The sequence below is a fragment of the Leopardus geoffroyi genome, chromosome A3, assembly GCF_018350155.1.
Source record: "Leopardus geoffroyi isolate Oge1 chromosome A3, O.geoffroyi_Oge1_pat1.0, whole genome shotgun sequence".
NCBI lineage: Eukaryota > Metazoa > Chordata > Mammalia > Carnivora > Felidae > Leopardus > Leopardus geoffroyi.
Window position 1 is genome coordinate 104,510,835 of NC_059336.1, and position 20,609 is coordinate 104,531,443.

At 41.0% G+C, this 20,609-nt stretch overlaps 1 protein-coding gene across 6 annotated transcripts in view; it reads left to right on the top strand.

The window, feature by feature from the left end:
• NPHP1 (nephrocystin 1) overlaps nt 1–18,101 on the top strand; it is a 60,414-nt gene extending 42,313 nt beyond the window's left edge. For 3 of the 6 annotated variants that reach the window (XM_045446920.1, XM_045446921.1, XM_045446919.1), the window contains exons 16-20: nt 565–664; nt 9,027–9,139; nt 12,393–12,466; nt 15,866–15,910; nt 17,629–18,101. In XM_045446920.1, the coding sequence (XP_045302876.1) occupies nt 565–664; nt 9,027–9,139; nt 12,393–12,466; nt 15,866–15,910; nt 17,629–17,901 (605 nt within the window). In that variant the 3' untranslated portion in view covers nt 17,902–18,101. Of the gene's footprint in view, nt 1–564; nt 665–3,438; nt 4,518–9,026; nt 9,140–12,392; nt 12,467–15,865; nt 15,911–17,628 lie in introns of those variants that run through there. The other 3 variants (XM_045446923.1, XM_045446924.1, XM_045446925.1) reach the window with 2 other exon arrangements.
• The last annotated feature ends 2,508 nt before the right edge of the window (nt 18,102–20,609 follow it).

Sequence of the window (20,609 nt, forward strand, 5' to 3'; positions counted from 1 at the left end):
CTAATCATTTTCCTAAGTGCTAATTTTCTTGGTGGCACATATGAGACTCTAATGTAGGAAATGAGAAAGCATGAGGACCCTTTGTTAATTCAATGCCTTCTCATTGAACACTGGACTGATGCTGGTGACCGCCACGGAATTCATAGAAGAGGCTAATTCGGAGGTTGCCTATCGCTAGGTTGAAAGACACAGATATTTCAAATTGTGGTCGTAACATGCCACGTCACCTTCCAAAAATATCGAGCATTTTTTAAATATATTCATTGACCAGGCACCGTGCTCAATGATGGTAAATTGGAGAGACAGTGACGATGCTGTCCAAGCCCCCGATGGAGTGGCAGCTACAGACGCCAGTCAGGTGCCATTAGGGAGGTCGGTAGGCTTCAATGCCATGCTTTCTCTCTTCATCGGCTCAGTTAGGGTATGTGAGGGACTCCTGCTCTTCGTACAATTATTATTTATTACCCCAAATTTTTGTTTTAGTATAAAAGGTACTTTGTTTTATTATACTTACTGTTCCAAGCACTTAAAGCTTTGACATTTATTTTCTATTTTTTTTTAAAGCACATGGGAATGTTTTCCATCAGATGATGATGATGAGAAGGCAGCCTCAACTCCTAGTAAAACTGAGATCTTTGAACAGAAGATCAAGAAACTTACTAAGGTTGGTCCCCACTTACCTGGCCAGTAACTTGAGGTCCTTCAGAGTTTCTAGACCATCTTGCCTTCAGCTTCTCCTCCTTCCTGGTCACCTTTCGTTGGTTATTTTTTCCCTCATTAATTTGTCTGCCAAGATCAGTAGGGAAATAGAATGGTAATAAATTCAAATCATCTCACTTTTTGTTTACTAGTAGCTCAAGTGAGACATTTGGTCAGAAATAGTATAGAAACTTGGCTAAATGGGGCTTGCCATCCTTGATATTATCATTAGGGAACTTTTTTTTTATGTCAGGTTAGCTGAGATATGATTTATATGCCATAAAATTTGCCTTTTTTGGTTTCCAGTTCTTTGAATCTTGACCAGTGTATACTCTCATGTAACTACCACCACAACCAAGGTGGAGAATATTCCCTCTCTCTGAACAGCTCTCTCCTTTGTGGTCAGCTCCCTAGCCTCAGCCTCAGGCAGCCACTCATCTGTTTTTTTTTCCCGGGAGTTTTGCCTTTTCCAGAATGTCATACAAATGGAGTCATACAGTGTGTAACCTTCTGAGTCTGACTTCCTTCACCCAGCATAGTGCATTTGAGGGTGTCATCCATATTATTAGAAGTTTGTATCAGAGGTTTGTTTTTTTGTTCTAAATAGTGTATTCCATTTGATAGATATACCGCAATGCATTTATCCAATCACTAATTGATAGATATCTGGGTTGTTTCTAAGTTTGGGCATTTATGAATAAAGCTGCTCTAAATATTTGCAGATGAGGCTTTTGTGTGTGGACATAAACTATTCCTCAGCGGTATAAATACCTAGGTGCAGGATTCCTGGGTGTCTTTTTAATTTTACAAGAAACTTCCAAACTCTTCCAAAATGACTATAGCATTTTACACTCTCTGCAGCAATGTACAAAAGTTCCAATTACTCATATTCTTGGTATTAATCAATTTTTTTCATTTTGGCCATTTTAATAAGTAATGGGATCTCATAGTGGTTTTAATTTGCATTTTCTTTAGGTAGGCTTTTTAAATTTGTTTTATTTTTTAGTTAATTTTCTTTCATTGACTTATAGAGCCCTTTTTAGATTTTTTTTTTATTCCAGTAATTAACTTACAGTGTTATATTACTTTCAGGTATACAATATAGTGATTCAGCACTTCCATACATTAATTACTCAGTGCTCATCACAAGTGTACTCTCAATCCTTTTCACTTATTTCAGGGAGCTTTTATACTAGTAGGTTCCCAGATCTATCACCTTCTAACTCAGTAACCTCTTGGACAAGTCATTTAACCATCTCTCTCAGGATCCCCATATCTACATCTTTTCAATGGGCATAATAGTATCAACTCCATAAAGCTATAATGAGGTTTAATGAAAAAAAAGTAAGTAAAACAGATTGTTTTTATCATATATGGCACATAGTAAAACACAGTAAGTGTTAGCTATAATTATTTACTGTTATTATCTTCCAGATAGGTAACTGCAAATATAATGCCAGGTACATGCTACTGTGTTATAAAATTTGTTCAAATGAAGATGTGCTATGTAGCTGGTAAGATCAGAGGGGGGTTTGAAATAGGCTTTGAAGGACTGGAGAGGTGCACACGTGAAGATATGCAGCGGTGGAGAAAGGGAACTTGACACAGAGGGCACAGGGTACACAAGAGGGCTGGAAGGGAACAGCAAGGCCTGGGAAGAGAAGCTGGTAAAGTTGACCTGCTCCACCATGACTTGCCTCTTACTTGCTGATTATCAAGAAACAGAATAATAGATGAAAAGTTGGCATAGCCTTCTGAATTGTTGTTTTCTCATTCTGGATCATGCCCTTAGTTTAAATATTCCGTGTTCTTATATCTGATACTGAAATGTGTTTAAATTTTTTTTTTAACGTTTATTCATTTTTGAGACAGAGACAGAGCATGAACGGGGGAAGATCAGAGAGAGAGGGAGACACAGAATCTGAAACAGGCTCCAGGCTCTGAATTGTCAGCACAGAGCCCGATGCAGGGCTCGAACCCACAGACTGCAAGATCATGATCTGGGCCGAAGTCGGACGCTTAACCGACTGAGCCACCCAGGCGCCCCTGAAACGTGTTTTATAATTCTACTATTAACAGTTAAATCTTTCAATAACCATTAATAATGTGTTCATGGACATTATTCATTCTCTTGATTTTTTTCCCCCCTGGATGTTTATGGAGCCTGTAGATTCCCTTTTTTGGCCAATCTTTCCTTGGAAAATTGCTATTTTTCAAGATTAAAAAAAAAAAAGCACAGTAGCAGTCTTTGTAAAAGAAAAGCCAAAATCCTGTTTGGCTTCATTCTTCCTGCTTCTTCAGCCTTCCTCTTCTCATCTCATTGGTAAGCCTCCAACAGTCCCCAAGCACTCCCAAGCATATCTTTCAACTACAGCTCTTAATAGTGTTGCTTTGGCCCCAAATACGGGTTCCAAGATACTTTTTACGATCTAGAGATCAGATCTGACTGGGCGGTGCGGAGGTCAGGTAAGCAGGCCCATGCTTCCAAAGCAATGAGCGTTCTTCATTTGCTGGTTCTCAAAGAAGGGTCCTGAGTCCTTGCCCTCCAGGCCCCAGGAACTAAGATGCTTGTTTGATTTCAGCACCCAGTAGGAGCTTAAAACATGTTTGCTAAAGAATTTCAAAGTAGAAATCTTCCTGCTAGTATAAAAGTGAACTTCTCGGGAGCTCTGCTCTGCCTCCCGCTATTCCCAGCCTCCCCCCACCCTTGACTGCATGTGTGCTCTTCTCTTCTCCCAGAGCTCAGGAGAGGGACCTGAGCACTGTCTTGAATTGCCACTCCACTCCGCATGATCCGGAAATAAGTGTGCCCAGTAGTGTCAAGTGTGGGCTGGTGCAGCGTAGGCTCAGCTGATTCTCCTAGAGACCGGGCCATGGGCACAGAGAATCCAGAGGCCCCCACCGGGCTGTGTGTAAGCTGTGCTGGGGCTCTGTGGTGAAAGACTGGGAACCAGCATAGGAGCTTTGGGGCGTTTCTGCTCTGAGCCTGCACAGAGGTGGAGACTGAGGCGGGACCGATCCATCTCAGTCCCCTTTCCTCCCCTGACTGCTATCTTCAGTGGATGGGAGGGGAAGCAAGTAACAGTGCCAACAGCCCTCCTCCTTTCCTTCAAAAGTACATTCCACCTCTGTCCCCACCCTCCGGTGCTTAAAGAACTCCACCTTTGTTTAGCCAGACTCCCCTGCTGAAAGGAGAAAAGACAGAAGCTTTTAACGGTATGCCTAGGGACATACTACAGAGCACACAGACCCAAGGTTAAGAAGCCCAGTGAGAGTTTGCCTTCCTGCCCAGTTTTACCCAGTGTCCTTGCGAGTCGGCTTCCTACTGCCCTCTCACCAGCCAGCAAGCAGTCTTACGTGTGTGTACCTTTGGATGTCAGCAGAAATGCAAATTAATCAATGTAGACACACCTCTTTTACCAAAGAGCACCAGAATCCTGCCCATGGGACTCCTTTTGTGGGGACGGTTGTAATCATCGTGACCCTCTCTGCATGAGGTGAAAGAGGGAGCAAATAGATCCTTCAGTTTCACCAAGTCTCGCCATTCTAATTTTGGAGCTGTTTTTCGATGGACTTTAACCTGATGTGATTTGGCCAAAGGCAAAGGCCCCGATGAGGGAAAGCCCTGAATTTAGACCCAGACCCCCAGTGCGTGAGTTCAGAATGCCAAGAAACACCCGTCTGTGGAAGTAGGCTGGGTGCATGTGTATAAATTTGCTGGAAACTTGTCTGTCTTTGCCTTTTTGATGTATCCCATCTTTTTTTCTCCTTTACTTCCATTGTATTGTTTCTAAAAATAAATGAGCTAATAGTGCTACTAGCCTGGGCCCCATTATTACGTTCATCGCCCTTCTGCCATCAGAGTTTGCTGGCGGTTGGGTGAGATGAGAAGTACGTTTTTACTTCTATAGCTTAGCCAACCTTAGTAGCTCAGAGCTTCCTGCTTGTCTTGGGTTTGGGAAAAGCAGAGGATTTTCCTAAAGAGGACTAATAAAGTGCAGCAGTACTGCCTCATGTTGTGGGGAGGTGCCAGAAGGAAAGGAGTGCCCACACTGTGGGAGGAACGGAGGCCTCTACAGCAGGCTGGAAGTGATGCCAGCTAGACAGAGCAGGCGGCTCCGTGAGAGGAGCAGGAAAAATGGAAGGAAGGTTCCACCCCTTCCTCTAGCAAAATCAATGGCTGTTCTTGGGCATGAGACATGGTTTGGGCACGCAGCTGAGACACTGCCCAGATGGGCCACAGAGCAGAGGGCAGGATGTGGAACAACCCTTAGGAATCACAGCCGAACACTGAGAAGGCATGCGGTGCCTTTGTGGCCAGTCTTTGCAATCCAGGTCAGACATAAGACGAGAATTGTAGCAGGGTCGGAAAGCAACAGTTTCTATAGACCAAATGCTATATGTGAATGTAGGAGAACCTGTCTTACATTTTTGCATGTTTCTAGAAATGCAGGGGTTAGGAAGTGGTCTAGGATATTTGTTAAATTCCATGCAGCTACCCCTGGGGAATCCACTGCTCCAGCACCACCATAAGGGTTACATTCATTCTGTTCTCTTCCGACAGGCCGGAAGCCTGAGTGTTACCTCTGGGATCGATGGCCCTTCCTTCTAAAATACTTACTCTAGAAACTAAAAGAACTAATTTACAAAAGTTGAAATCTCTTTTTTGACTTTGGGTGGTTCTTCTTAGCCCAAAAATATTTTCCTCCTTGAGAGAGGACATTGCAAGGTTTTCAAGATTTCCTATGTGGTCATTTCTTTATGCTTAGTGACAGAGTTCGTGTATTTCTAAAAATAACATTTAGAACACGTATATTTAGAATGGCTCAAAACATTTTCTTGAATATCTCCTAAGGTTAGCTTTGTACTCAGTATATTCCCAGTGAGCATTTAGTGTATGTCATGCATCAGGATTATAAAGTACTCATTTGTCGTGTTTCCAGATTATTATTTTGAAATAATATTGAAATTTTGTTTCTATTTTTTTAAGTATTTTCTTCTTTTTGGTGCTATTGTATATGAAATTGGTTTTACTTTTCTTTTCAAATTGTTCACTGTTAGTGTGTGGAAACATGACTAATTGATGTATGCTGAATTTATATCCAATAACTTTGCTGAATCTGTTTATTCGAACAGTGTTTTGTGGAATCTTTAGGGTTTTCTACATATAAGACCATGTTGTCTGTGAACAGAGATAATTTGACTTCTTCCTTTCCAATTTGGATAACTTTTATTCCTTTTTCTTGCCAAGGGCTCTAGCTAGGACTTCCACTATTGTATTGAATAAAAGTGGTGAAAGCAGGCATCCTTCTCTTGTTCCTGATCTTAGAGAAAAAGTTTTTGGTCTTTCACCATTGAATATGATGTTAACTGTGGGATTTTCATATATGGCCTTTATTATGTGGAAGTAGTTTTCTTCTATTCCTAGAATCGTTGAGTGTTTTTATTATGAAAAGGTATTGAATTTTGTCAAATTCTTTTTCAGCATCAAATGAGAAGATCATATGGGTTTTTCCTTCATTCTGTTAATGTGTAGTGTATTACATTGACTGACTTTTTAATGTTGACCCACCCTTGCATCCCAGGAATAAACCCCACTTGTTCGTAGTGTATAAACCTTTCAGCATGCTGTTGAATCCTGTTCGCTAGTTTTTTGTTGAGGATTTTCGCGTCAATATTTATCAGGGATTTTCGTCTCTAGTTTTCTCATGTATCTTTTTGGCTTTGGTATCTGAATAACGCTGGCTTCAGATCATGAGTGTGGAAGTATTCCTTCCTTTTCAATTTTTTGGAAGACTTTGAAAAGGATAGGTATTGATTTTTTAAGTATTTGATAAAATTTACCAGTGAAGCCATCTGGTCCTGGGGGGGTCTTTGATTATTGATTCAATCTCAGATTTTCTATTTATTCCTCATTCAGCCCTGGTAGGCTTTGTGTTTCTAGGAATTTGTCCATTTCATCTAGATTATCCAACTTGTGGATATACAATTATTCATAGCACTGTCTTATAATCCTTTTTTTATTTTTATAAAATCAGTAGTAAGATCTCTTTTCATTTCTCATTTTGTGACTTGAGTCTTTTCTTTTTTTTTCTTAGTCCTCTAGCTAAAGGTTTGTCAATTTTGTTGATCTTTGCAAAGAACCAACTCTTGCTTCATTGACTTTTGTTATTTTCTCTTCTCTTTGTTGCTCATCCGTGCTCTGATCTTTATTATTTCTTTTCTGTTGCTACCTTTGGGTTTGATTTATTTCTCTTTTCTAATTCTTTAAGGTTTAAAGGTAGGTGGTTGATTTAAGATCTTTCTTCTTAATTAATGGAAGCATTTATAGCTGTGTATTTTCCCTCTTAGCTTAGCACTCTTTCCACTGCATCCCATGAGTTTGGGTATGATGTGCTTTCATTTTATTTGTCTCAAGATATTTTCTAACTTTCCTTGTGAGTTCTTCTTTGAGCCAGTGATTGCCTAAGAGTGTGATGGTTAATCTCCACATATTTGCGAATTTTCTAGTTTTCCTTCTGCTATTTCTACTTTCATTCCATTGTGATAAAAAAAAAAAAGGTGCTTTATATGATTTCAGTCTTTTAAATTATTAAGATTCATAAGTACCCTAACATAAGATCTGTCCTGGAGAATGTCCCACGTACTCTTGAGAAAAATATGTACTCTGTATTACTGAGCAGAGGATTCTATATGTGTCTTCATTACAGTTGGTCTACAGTGTTAAGTCTTCTATTTTTGTATTGATCCTTTGGTTGTTTTATTCTTTATTGAAAGTGGTGTATTAAAGTCTCCTACTGTGGTTATAGATCTATTTCTCTCTTCAATTTTGTTGATGTTTGCTTTGTATGTTTAGGAGCTCTAATGTTTGTTGCATATGTTTATAATTGTTATATCTTCTTGATGCATTGACCCTTTTATCATTCTTTAATATCCTTCTTTGTCTCTTTTAAGTTTTTTCGGCTTAAAGTCTATTTTTTCTGATATTAATATAACCACCCCTGCTCTCCTATGTTAACTATTTGCATGGAGTATCTTTGTCTATCCTTTTCACTTTCAACCTCTGAGCATCCATAGATCTAAAGTGAGTCTCGTATAGATAGAATATAGTTAGATCCTGTTTTTCTATTCGTTCTGCCAATCTGTGTCTTTTTATTAGGGAGTTTAATCCATTTATATTTAAAGTAATCACTGATAGGGAAGGACTTAGTATTGCCATTTTGTTATTTGTTTTTGTTTTTTTTTACATCTTCTGGGGGTGTGGGGGTTATCCCTCATTTTCTCCTTTAAGACCTTCCTTTGTGTTTGATTGATTTTTTTTATAGTGACACATTTTGATTACCTTTCATTTCCTTTGTGTATATTCTATAGATTTTTTTTCTTTGTGGTTACCATGAAGATTACATATTACATGTTTAAAGTTATAACAATCTATTTTAAACTGACACAAACGTGGGGCGCCTGGGTGGCTCAGTCGGTTGAGCGTCCGACTTCGGCTCAGGTCATGATCTCGCGGTTCCTGAGTTCGAGCCCCGCGTCGGGCTCTGTGCTGATGGCTCAGAGCCTGGAGCCTATTTCAGATTCTGTGTCTCCCTCTCTCTCTCTGACTCTCCCCCGTCCATGCTCTGTCTCTCTCTGTCTCAAAAATAAATAAACGTTAAACTGACACGAACGTAACATCAATATTTAAATTTTCTTCTGTTTTTGAGCCCTTACTATGGACGAGGCATTGCATTAAGCACATCACATTTGTCTCATGTTAATTCTTTGAGTAATGGGAAATGGAGGTATTACTATATGAATCCTACAAGTGAGGAAACCAAAACACAAGGAGAATAATTAATTAACCCAAAGTCACATAGCTAGGAAGAGGCAAAGTCAGAATTCAGTCCAGATCTGTCACACCCTCCCACATTCCACCCAGCAACGTGAACAGTTTGAGCTCATGTTTCCTTTTCATTCATCACATCAGCAGGGGTGGCCACATGGCTTTGTCAAAACTTGTAGCTGACTAGTCCCTTTCTTCCCAAAACACATAATTTATGACTTTTCTTTTTTATTTAACATTTAACATGGGCATAGGTGCTAAAATGGAAATACGAGAGTGGCAAGACCGAGTTCAGGCTTGAAAGTGTAACATTAGTTTTCTGAAGTTTACCGTGGGCAACTTATAGTGGAAATTTTCTTGAAAATTGTTAACATCTTTTTTCCAATAATGAAGCAAATCTTAGAACTGTCCATTAAAGTAGTAAATACATATTTTAAAAACACCATAAGTTGGATGGTAGGGGTTTATTTAATGAATACTTGTTGTCTTTCTTCAACAGTTTACTGCCAGAAACATTAATTGGAAGTATGTGTTCCATTCATTTGTTGATATTTTATCGCCAAATTCTTGGAGATGTACTCCTGAAAGACAGGATGAGCATGCAAAGTGCTGGTAAGAGGTCTTTGCAATTTCCTTATGTACTTTGAGGAAATGTGACCTATGCTTTGAGTAAATGTGACCTATGCCAACTTTTATCTTCTGCTTCTGAAGGTGCATTCAGAATAAAATGTTTAGAATAGCATCTATGTCAATAAATTACTTCACATGCAAAGCATTGTTCTCCATTGTGCACCTGTGTGTACCCTATGTTAGTTCAGTATATATTCTGTTCTTTACAATATGCATATTTTCACATTACAAATTCTGGAGATTTGATGTGCTTGCTTCGACAGCACATATACAAATTCTGGAGATTTGAGATACTAAAACTCAGATACAATCACATTTCCCCTCAATGTTTTGAATAATCTGTTTTTACCACATGTTTGATATGCACATCATCTTTTTGGGAAGAGACTGAAATCACCCAGAATAACTGGTTCTTAATGCACAATGTTTAAATATCAACAGACTAGTTAAAATTGAATATAGGAAAGAGGTATTCAGATGTTCTATTATTTATTCTTGTATCTTCTTTGTAAGCTTGAAACTTTTTCCCAGTAAAATGTTAAAAAATAATTTTAAAAAATCAATGACTTGTCACATATGATTGAACTTATAAAGAGATATACATGTTATAAGAATTCCCCCCCAAAAAAGAGTTTAATTTTAATGAGTAGTCTTTGAACTCAGTAAATCAGTAAGCAGATATGTATTGAGTGGCCTCCTCTATGTCAGGCACTGTGCTGAGCCCAGTGATGGATGAGACAGGCACGAGCATCCGTCCCCTGGTGGACTGACAGACTTCAAACGCAAAATTACATGAATCATCCTTTTCAGCCTTCTAAAATAAGTTTCTAAAGGAAGAAAGCCAGGGTGCCTGGGTGGCTCAGTTGGTTTAGCATCTGACTATTGATTTCGGCTCAGGTCACAATCCCAGGGTCACGGAATTGAGCCCCGTGTTGGGCTCCATGGTGAAAGTGGAGCTTGCTTTGGATTCTTTCTCTCTTTCCCTCTGCCCCCCTCCCCCCTACTCACACTCTCTCTCTAAAATAAAAAATAAAAATAAAGGAAGGAGGAAAGCCAACAAGAGCATACACTGGGAAGACCTGAGGGAAGTCTCTGGGTGAGTAATATTCAAGATAAGACCTGAGAGAGGAGTTAGAGGTGTGGGGCAGGTTGCATGTCTGGGCAGAGGGGCCAGCGTGTCTAAAGACCTGAGGCAAGACAATGCAAGTGTGTTGGAGGGATCGCAGTTGAAAGCCAGTGTGGCTGGAGCAGAGTGAGCAAGACGAAGGACCCTATGATAGCTTAGTTCTCATGGACAGGTGGAGTTCATGGTTAGACAGGAGGCCTTTCCCAGAGACTTAGCTCCTGGATAGGTGGATAGAAATGGAACTCAAAATTAGGGAAGTCCCGCCATTTCTCAAGGAATAATTATAACTCCAGGGAAGGACAATTTAAGCTTTCTTGTCATCACTTGACTGTGAGTTTATTTCGATGACTTTAGCAAAACTTCTTGAATGATCTGACTTTTAGAGAGGATTGATATGACTTCAAAGAGAGGATAAAGCTCATTAGCTTTTCTGTTGGGAAGGAGGTTAGTCAGAACCGTTGTCATCATTTGAATCTGACCATCAGAGTAAAGCTAATAAGACCTAGAGGGAGGATTTCCCTTTACTGAGGACACAAGATTGTAGAATACATTGCCCAGGCCATTTCAAGAATGGCCTGGTGGACTGGAGTCAGGCCTAAGCAGCCTGATGCTTATTGGTTCCTGCTCAGCCTTCCAAGAGCAGGCTGCGTCCTAATTGGTTCCTTTTTTTCCCCCCAGGATAGTTAACATACAGTGTTATATTGTTTCAGGTATATGGTATTGAGAGAGACAGAGACAGAGTGCGAGTGGGTTAGGGGCAGAGAGAGAGGGAGACACAGAATCCGAAGCAGGCTCCAGGCTTCAAGCTGTCAGCACAGAACCTGATGCAAGGCTCAAACTCATGTACCACAAGATCATGACCTGATCTGAAGTCAGACACTTAACCGACTGAGCCACCCAGACGCCCCAGGGATTCAACAATTCTATACGTTACTCAGTGCTCATCACATAAGTGTATTCTTAATCCCCTTCACCTATTTCACTCATACCCCCACCCATCTTTCCTCTGGTAATCATCCATTTGTTATCTATAGTTAAGAGTCTATTTCTTGGTCTGTCTTTTTTTTTTTTTTTTTTTTGTCTGTTTTGTTTCTTAAATTCCACATACGAATGAAATCATATGGTATTTGTCTTTCTCTCACTGATTTCACTTAGCATTATACCCTTAGGTCCATCCATGTTGTTGCAAATGGCAAGATTTCATTCTTTTTTATGGCTGAATAATATTCGTATATACATATATGTATTTATGTATATCTCTTCATTCACCTACTGATGGACAGTGGGCAGCTTTCATAATTTGACTATTGTGGATAATGCTATAATAAACATGGGGGCACATATCTTTCCAAATTGGTGTTTTTGGATTCTTTGGGTGAGTACTCACTAGTGTAATTGCTGGATTGTATGACAATTCCATTTTTAGTTTTTTGAAGAGGCTCCACACTGTTTTCCACAGTGTCTGAACCAGTTTACATTCCCACCAACGATGCATGAGGGTTCCATTTTCTCCTCGTCCTCCCCAGTACTTGTTGTTTCTTGTGTATTTGATTTTAGCCATTCTGACAGGTGTGAGGTGGTATCTTATTGTAGTTTTGATTTGCATTTGCCTGATGGTTAGTTATATTGAACATCTCTTCATGTATCTGTTGGTCATTTGTATGTCCCCTATGGAGAAATGTCTGTTTGTCTTCCCATCATTGAGTTGGATTATTTGTTTTTTTGGTGTTGAGTTGTATAAATTCCCTAACTGGTTTCCTTTCACCGTGCCACAGTTATATCATAAGAAGGAAAGAGAGGTTGGAAAAACAGCATAGAAAGAAGAACAAATTTTTCTGGTCTTCTTCTGTGCGAAGCCACTTCTGCCCTAAAAGCTCTGTCTACTTGGTTCAAGACTCATTTCAGAACTCCCTGGCGTATGGATATAGCCGCAGATGGAGATTGAGCAGACAGCTCTGAGACCTCCTAGAGGTTAAAGTGTGCAGAATATGTTATCAATAAAGCATGTGGCACAATCATTTTCCTCTGAATGAATGTTTTTATGTCTATGGCAGTCAAGTACATTGGATGAAACTTACGTAAAATCTCTTCTGTTCTTTCATATTTCAGACCTAATTAGTAACCCAGTGTTGGCCACCTTCCCCAAGCTCTTGGAGCAGCCTGACATGATGGACGCACTCAGGGTGGGTAGCACGAATCATGACGGAAACCCGATGGGTTCTAGAAGCAGTAAAACACACCATGTCAGTGAGTTCTGACCCCTGCTCTAGGGGTTTGTCCTACTTGGACAATGTCTCTCGATCCCTGTCCATTTGTCTAGCTAACCTGGTCTCATCCTTCCTCAGTATGAATGCTGCTTCCCCAGGGCTGCCTTCCCTGTCCCAGCGAGCAGGTGGAGCACCTGCTGTATACACTATTGCACTCTCTTGCCTGTTGTTTGCTCCTTGACTTAAGATGGCCACTGATCATGTCCTGAGGGCAAAAATCCGAAATGATTTGTTAGATAAACTCTTCTGAGTTTTCGGAAGAGAATCAAGGCATGCATATCATTTTTATTTCAATTCAACATCTACTGCCTGCTATGTGAAATAGCAACCGGGTATGAGTTTGAACCACATGAAACCTCGAATTTTCGGCCGTTTTTTTGGCTTTCAAAAATGGCAGTTTCATAAGGTTTAATTTAACATATCAGAGATAACAAATATTAGGAGTCCCTTATGCCTACAAAGCAGTACTCAGGTAACCCGGTAGGTGCCACTGACCATGTATAACCCAGTCCTTGAAGATTTAAAGAGGGCAGCAAAGAAGGACCAGGAATCTGTTCCAGAAGAGGTCCTTGGTGAGATAGACCTAATAACTGGAGCCAAGGTGGATTTTGACATGCTGAGATGGGAGGAGAAGACATTACAGGTAGAAGGATCAGCATGAGCAAATGTTTTGAAGCATAAAGGGATAGAGAATATATTCTATTTGTGATCCAGTTTGGCATGTAAAATGTGTCTGCCAATGGGCAAGGTTGGTCTGAGTCTTCTCACACTGCCAGTGAAGAGCGTGTGTGGTAGGCAGCAGGTAATGTGTACAGGTTCTGCTGTAGGACAGCTCCTGACACGCAGGGTGGAAAAGTACACGTGCAGGAGAGAGGTGAGCTATGCTGGGAGGTGATTCCTGTCAAAAAGGATAGAGGTCGTAAGGGCCTGACAGAGAAATGGAAGGAGGAAGCAGTCACCTCCAGAGATTTTTTTAGACTTGGAAGCTGATCTCATATGATGGTTTGTCTGGGTTTGGGATGTCCACAGTAACAATGAAGTTTTCAGCAAAAAGACTTAAGAAAGTATTCATGGCCTGTGACTATCCGTAACTTCAGACAAGTTCATTTGGCACTATCATTAGATAACGCAGAATTTCTCTTTTTTTCCCCCCACAAAGTCATCAGTGTCGTACTATTTATTCATTATACAGAACACAGGGACATTGACTCATTCAGCAAATATTTTACGAGAGCTCACTGCAGCTGAGGCACTGTGCAAGGTGCTGGCATACTTCTCTAGGTGTGTAACAGTCACAGAATCCGGGCATTGGAGTGAGGATGGAACCTTAGGGCTGATCTAGTCTAAATTCTGTGTTCCCTGATGAGCAGATAGTTCAGAGAAGCGCACTCAGGTCAGCCTTGGGCGTGTCCAGACAGGCCACAGGCTTCAAGGAAAGGCGTGTAGATAAGGTCGTTCGTACACATTGTTAAATGGGAAAAAAAAAAAAAATTTGAGTTGTAGTAAGTGTATTTAAATGTATGTATTTACACGTATATATCTGCCTGTAAAAATATCTGCTAGAATAGACTCTAGAAAAGGAATATGATTACCTTTGGATCATGAGTTAAATAATAAAAATAAAAAAGAGTGGTTTATTCTTACGCTCTTGAGCCTTGTCTCCATGGCACACCATACAACTTAGAATCAGCCAGGCTGTGCGGTGGTAGCTGACCCAGGTTTGTTTCTCACTCGTGGTACCTAGCCAGCACGGAGCAGTGGAAGACCCCGCTCCGTAGTCACCCAAGGGTGCAGGCTGTCGGAGGCTCCAGTTTCTTACAGCATCGTCTGGAACAAGCAGCTTCCTGTGTTGCCGGTTGCACCTGCAGGAGAAGAGAGAATAGAGGATTGTCCTTGGCCTTTCCACCACCTTTGCCCTGAAGAGGCACGGGCCATCTCTGCTCATGTTTCATTGGCCAGCACCAATCACTTGGTGGTTAATGGCCCCACTTAACTTCAAGGGAGCTGGGAGATGGAGTCTTCTCCTTGCTCCAGAAGGAAGAAGTGGACCCTGGTATACAGTCGTGACCTTCCACACACCCCCGTTTGCTATTTGCCACTGACTTACTGTGAGTGAACCACCCTACTGCTTGCTGATGGCTTAGTGAAAACTGAGGGAGGACCTTGACACAACTAACAAACAACAGGCACATTTTCCCAGACAGTAAGTCACAAGCTGCTAAGTGGTAGTCATGTGAAACCAGATACCTTTTAAGGTTCACATTATGAAGCGTGTGAGCCTCCTAGGGTCACCTTCTCTAAGTTTAGTTTGCTGTTGGTGTTTTAATAATAATGAGAACACCTGGCCTGTTTAGTAAAGCACCCTGGCTCTCTAAGGGTCCTCTTCAAACTCTCCAGGACCCACGGGTGCAGCATCAATGGGGTGGTGGACCACAATCTCATAAGGTGGTTCTTTCGTGGTAATAACTGGCCATTCATGGTAACAGGTCATGGTAAATATGACCATCCCAAGACCTGGCTCATTAGGGGCACAGCTTGTCATCTCTTGGTAGGAAACTTCTCTTTTATTTCATGGAGAATCTCGTTCTTGGTCCCATATGTCATATCCATACCCCAGGGCCTCCCTACTGATAAAATGGCTGATGCTTTCATGGAATCCATGAAATCGGGCACCAGCAGGAGAATACCTACAAACAGACACAGAACAGTGGCTGGGAATAAGCAGCCACGAGAATGGGCACATCCCTCTTGCTCACCGTTTGCCCGGAACTAGCACTGAGAAAGTCTTCAGTTCATATGTCTGTGGGACTAATTGAACTCTGGGTTTTTCACTTCTTTAAGGAAGCTTGTGTGATGCTTTGTGGACAGATTGGAGTATTTACTTGCAAAGCTGTACCTCATTTTTATCTCTTTCTGATCCCCATCATCGTCATGGCAGACCGAATTGCCGAGAAGAATGGTATTTGGCAGAGCTTTCTATTTCCATTACTGTCTGAACTTAAAACCTTCATAGTATGTTATTGTTCAAGTGCTGTGTTTATGCATTTTGCAAGGATATGTTAGTGTTTCACTGATTGCATTCTTAAATTAGTTTCGACTTGTAAGAACCATGGTATTTCTGAGGTATCTTTCACCGCCTGGTCAGTCTGGCTCTGGGTCATTAGCAGTAGGTGCCTACGGATTCACTTCTTACACGTGTAGGGTCCGTACAGCGTTTTTAGCCCTGTCCATACGATTAATTACCATGAAGTTGTAGAAGTGGGGCAAAGGCTTGTGAATACTCAGATTAATATGATATTTTGATTTGCTTTTTAGAGTTCGTGGGCTGAGAAAGAAAGCACATTAAAGAGATCAGAGAAGGTAATGCCATTTTCCACGCTGAACTGAACATTTGCAGTGCTCACTGCTTGCTTACACATGCTAATAATGCCCGTCTTAGCCAGAGAAGCCAGAGTCATAATCCCTCTTAACCAGTTAAACTGTGTCATCCTGGTTGCAAAGACATGTTCCAAGAAGGGTTTGGGTGAGCAATTCCTGATGTGAAAAGAAACACTCGATCAAAACAATCATTTCAGACCGGTGAGTGTGTTATTTGAGGAGAAGTTTCTGAACAAAGTTGCCAGTTGGCTATCAGATTCCTCTTATTTAAAAAAATTCCTCTAGTTCTCAAAGTTTATATCACGTAAGGAGAAGGGAAAAGAAGATTGGCATAAGCTGTATAATACATTTAAAAACTGCACGGCTCATGCTTATATTACCATAGAGGCTTGGTGATTACCAAATAAAACTTGTATTTATCAGTGAGTAATGGCTTCACTGCTCTAATCCAGGGTTGACAAACTTTTTCTGTAAAGAGCCACATAGTAAATATTTTTGGCTTTTCAGGCTGTAAGGTCTCTGTTACAATACCCAACTCTGCTATTGTAGCACAAAGGCAGCTACAGACTACTGTAAACATCTGAGTGGGGCTGGGTTTCTATAAAACTTTATTTAGAAACAGAGGTAGTGGGCTGCATTTGGCTCATGGTCCATGGTTTCTGTACTTCAAGTCTAAAGAGTTAACTATCTGCAAGGAACATGGGAGAACAAAGTAAAAATCTTAAAAATTTTTCAAAACATAAGCTGTGTTTTATACAATATATATTATATGTGTAATATATATAATACATATACTGTATGTATGATATATACATATACATACACTGTATATATGCGCGTGCGCGCGCGTGTGTGTGTGTGTGTGTATATATATATATATATATGTATATATATATATATATAAACGGTATTGCATCCTTATTTGAGCAAAGACCATCTGACCAGTACCATCTACACTTGACCTCTGCTGAAACTGGCAGATTTAATGCTTTTCTAGGACAGCAGTAGACAAGGTGCTGGGCCTCAGGCCTGTAGAAATTGCCCTCACACATGGTTGCTTTGAGAACAGTATCTATGGGCAGATCTGCTGTGTATAGTATCTCCCCCTTCCGACTGCTGTGCTTCCCGAGAGTCCCACCCCAGCTTGCCAGGGTCAGGGTTGACTGGTTATGACTGCAGTACTCTTGTTATCTGGGGAGAGTCTGCACATTCTTCCTCCTTGGGTCTCCTTTCTCTGGATTTCATGCTGCCCTTCTTTTATAACAACTTAACTCTGTCTCTGATATGCTATAATCTGATTAAGTGGATACAGCTACCTTCACGTTGTGTTTTAGTTGTGTTTACCTGGAACCACACCCTTACCACCAGAATTAGATTTCAGCACCCCAGTGTCCTTGATGGCATGTGTGGGGCACCCTCAGTGGGGCTTAGGAGACACCCTGGTCTCAAAGAGTCACCCACAGACTCTCAGGGAGAACAGCTTATCTCTCCTCCACGGTGAGTCTTGCTTGCTTCCATTTCAGAAAGTGCTGTTTCCCGACTGAGTAGCTGGTTCAGAGCCAATTACTTGCAGGCACAAATGGCACCCTCCGTCCCACCCCTTAGGTGGATTTTAGTCTACAGAGTTCATAGAATGTAACACTTAAAAAGTAATGATGTAGATCCACTCACAGTTATTTCTGACGGTGGTGTTTTCCCAGAGAGACAAAGAGTTCCTGAAGGCCATGTTTCTCCTGGTGTATCACAACTGCATGGTACCTCTTCTGCACTCCACACTCCTGCCCCCATACAGGTGGGCAGAAGAGGAGACAGAGGCTGCCCGGTGGAAGGTTATCACCGACTTCCTGAAGCAAAACCAGGATGGTGAGGGTGGTCTGCAAGCTCTGCTTTCGCCACATGGAGTCCACGAACCTTTTGACATTTCAGAGCAGACCTATGACTTCTTGGGTGAGTTAAGAAAGAACACAGCCTGACGGTGGTGGCCCTTGACCCTCAGCTTCCCACTGAATCGATGGACCCTCCTCGATGGATCCTCCTGAATAAAAGGACAGAACCAAAAGTGACCATTCCATTGTAACTTAGGCTCTATTCTTTTTTGTACAACCACATTCTGTACAAAATACTTAACCTGAGAATTTGAATATGTGTGAATACAATAAAATACATTTCATAAGGAAATAGCGTTATCAAAATTTAGAGAAATTTGTTTTCAAGAACCAAGTAACTTAAATTTAAGTTGACTATATCCATAGATTTCTATAAAAGCAAGATTTTATCAAAAGCTAAATTTATGATCATTCAAGAAAGTGAAAATACAAATAAACTGTTGGGACTACATCAAAATAAAAGGCTTCTGCACAGCAAAGGAAGCAACAAAACTAAAAGACAGCCTACTGAATGGGAGAAGATATTTGCAAATGATATCCAATAAAGGCTTAGTATCCAAAACATATAAAGGACTGATGCAACTCAATACCCCCAAAATAAATAATCCAATTTGAAAATGGGCAGAAGACATGAACAGACATTTCTACAAAGAGGACACACAGATGGCCAACAGACACTTGAAAAGATGCTCAGCATCACTGATCATAAGGGAAATACAAATCAAAACTGTGATGAAATATCACCTCACATCTGTCAGAATGGCTAAAATCAAAAACACAAGAAACAACAAGTGTGGGTGTAGATGTGGAGAAAAAGGAAGTCTCATGCACTGTTGGTGGGAATGCAAACTAGCACAGCCACTGTGAAAACAGTATGCATATTCCTCAAAAAACTAAAAACATAACTACCCTACGATCCAGTAATTCCACTGAGGGTTCCCCTAAGAATACAAAAACACTAATTTGAAGGGATACATGCACCCCATGTTTATTGCAGCATTATTCACAATAGCCAAACTATGGAAGCGCCCACGTGTCCATTGATGGATGAATGGATAAAGAAGATGTGGGTGGCACCTGGGTGTCTCAGTCATATAAGCATCTGACTTCAGCTCAGATCATGATCTCATGGTTCATGAGTTCAAGTCCCACGTCGGACTCTGTGCTGACAGCTCAGAGCTTGGAGCCTGCTATGGATTCTGTGTCTCCCTCTCTCTCTCTGCCCCTCCTCTGCTCATGCTGTGTCTCTCTTTCTCAAAAATAAATAAACATTTAAAAAAAGATACACACACACACATAGTAGAATATTATTCAGCCATAAAAAAGAACAAAATCTTGCCATTTGCAACAACATGGATGGATCTAGAGAGCATAATGCTGAGGGAAATAGAAGAAAACAAATACCATATAATTTCACTCATGTGGAACTTAAGAAAACAAATGAGCAAAAGGAAAAAAAGGAGACAAACCAAGAAATAGACTAAACTAAAGGAAACAAAATGATGGGTACCCGAGTTGGGAAGATGGGGGAAATAGGGGATGGAGACTAAAGAGTACACTTATCATGATGAAAAAAATAAAATGATCTAAAAAAAGAAAATGAAAATACAGTCCACAGAATGGGAGTAGATAATTGCAAATCATATGTCTGATAAGAGTCTAGTATCCAGAACATATAAATGTATGATTATTGCTAATAAAACCTACGTTGTGAAATGGAGGAATTGGAGAAATTTATGCTATGAATCATTTGATTCAGTCTAATATTTGAATGTGATTTATCCTAATTAGATATAAAAGCAGGATCTAGTTTTGCCGTTTCAAGTCCATGTTGGTGCTCTTTCAAAAACAAAGAACAAAAACCTTTCAGGCTTTGAGGAATGAGACAACCTGCCCCTATGTCAGAGAACAAAGGTTTTGTTGCATTTCAGATAAACTTGTGGCTGCTGGTGAATTGTCCCAAGCCTTCACTGTTAATAGTCATAGTACTTCTGGCATTTATCGAGTGCCTTGTACACGTATCCTCAGTTAACTAGGTTTAATGCCCACAGCCACTGTGGGAGGCAGGCACTGATTTGTTCCTGTATTACTGCTGGAGAGACAGGCCAGGCAGGAGAAGCGTTTGGTCCAAAGACAGAGCTACTAAGTAGCACAGACAATATACCAAGTAAAGATCATGTATAATTTTCTGCAACCTAAGATACTCCTCTCATCAGAACAAACATTGAGGAATCGCATGTGCAAATAAAGCGTGAGAAGGTTGCTTCAAGAAAAACATAATCAGAGTTTCACCTACATGGCCAGAGGCCCAACTGAGGTACTTTTGCAGGCCACACGCTGCCTTACAAGAGGCCCTTACTTATGGAGATCCGCCGTATTCTGAAACTCCTCACCTTCATCTTAGTTAGCTTGCCCTAAACCCTTAATCTAAACTCCGCTTGGGCCTTCATCTCAGAAACGAACATGGTATGAAAGGGTTCCCAGCCACAAATCTGACAAGGGAACTTGGCCTTGAAAAGGAGATGTCACTGGATCTCCAAGAGCCATTTTCCGGAGCTTCTCTCCCTCTGCCCTTTGTGCCATGAGGGCAGCTGAATGTCCAGACACCATTCTTATGGCCATCCCGATGCAGTTGCCCCAACCTCTTCCCCAGGTGCCGCCTCCCTCTCTCAGGGACCAAGGCCCTCCCCAGCTTCTGCTTGAAGGAGGCTCCTGCCTTTCCAAATGGAGGTAGTGACAGTGTGTGCAGGGACTTTTCCCCGTTCTGTCACTGAGTTGCCTCCTCTTAGGCCCCT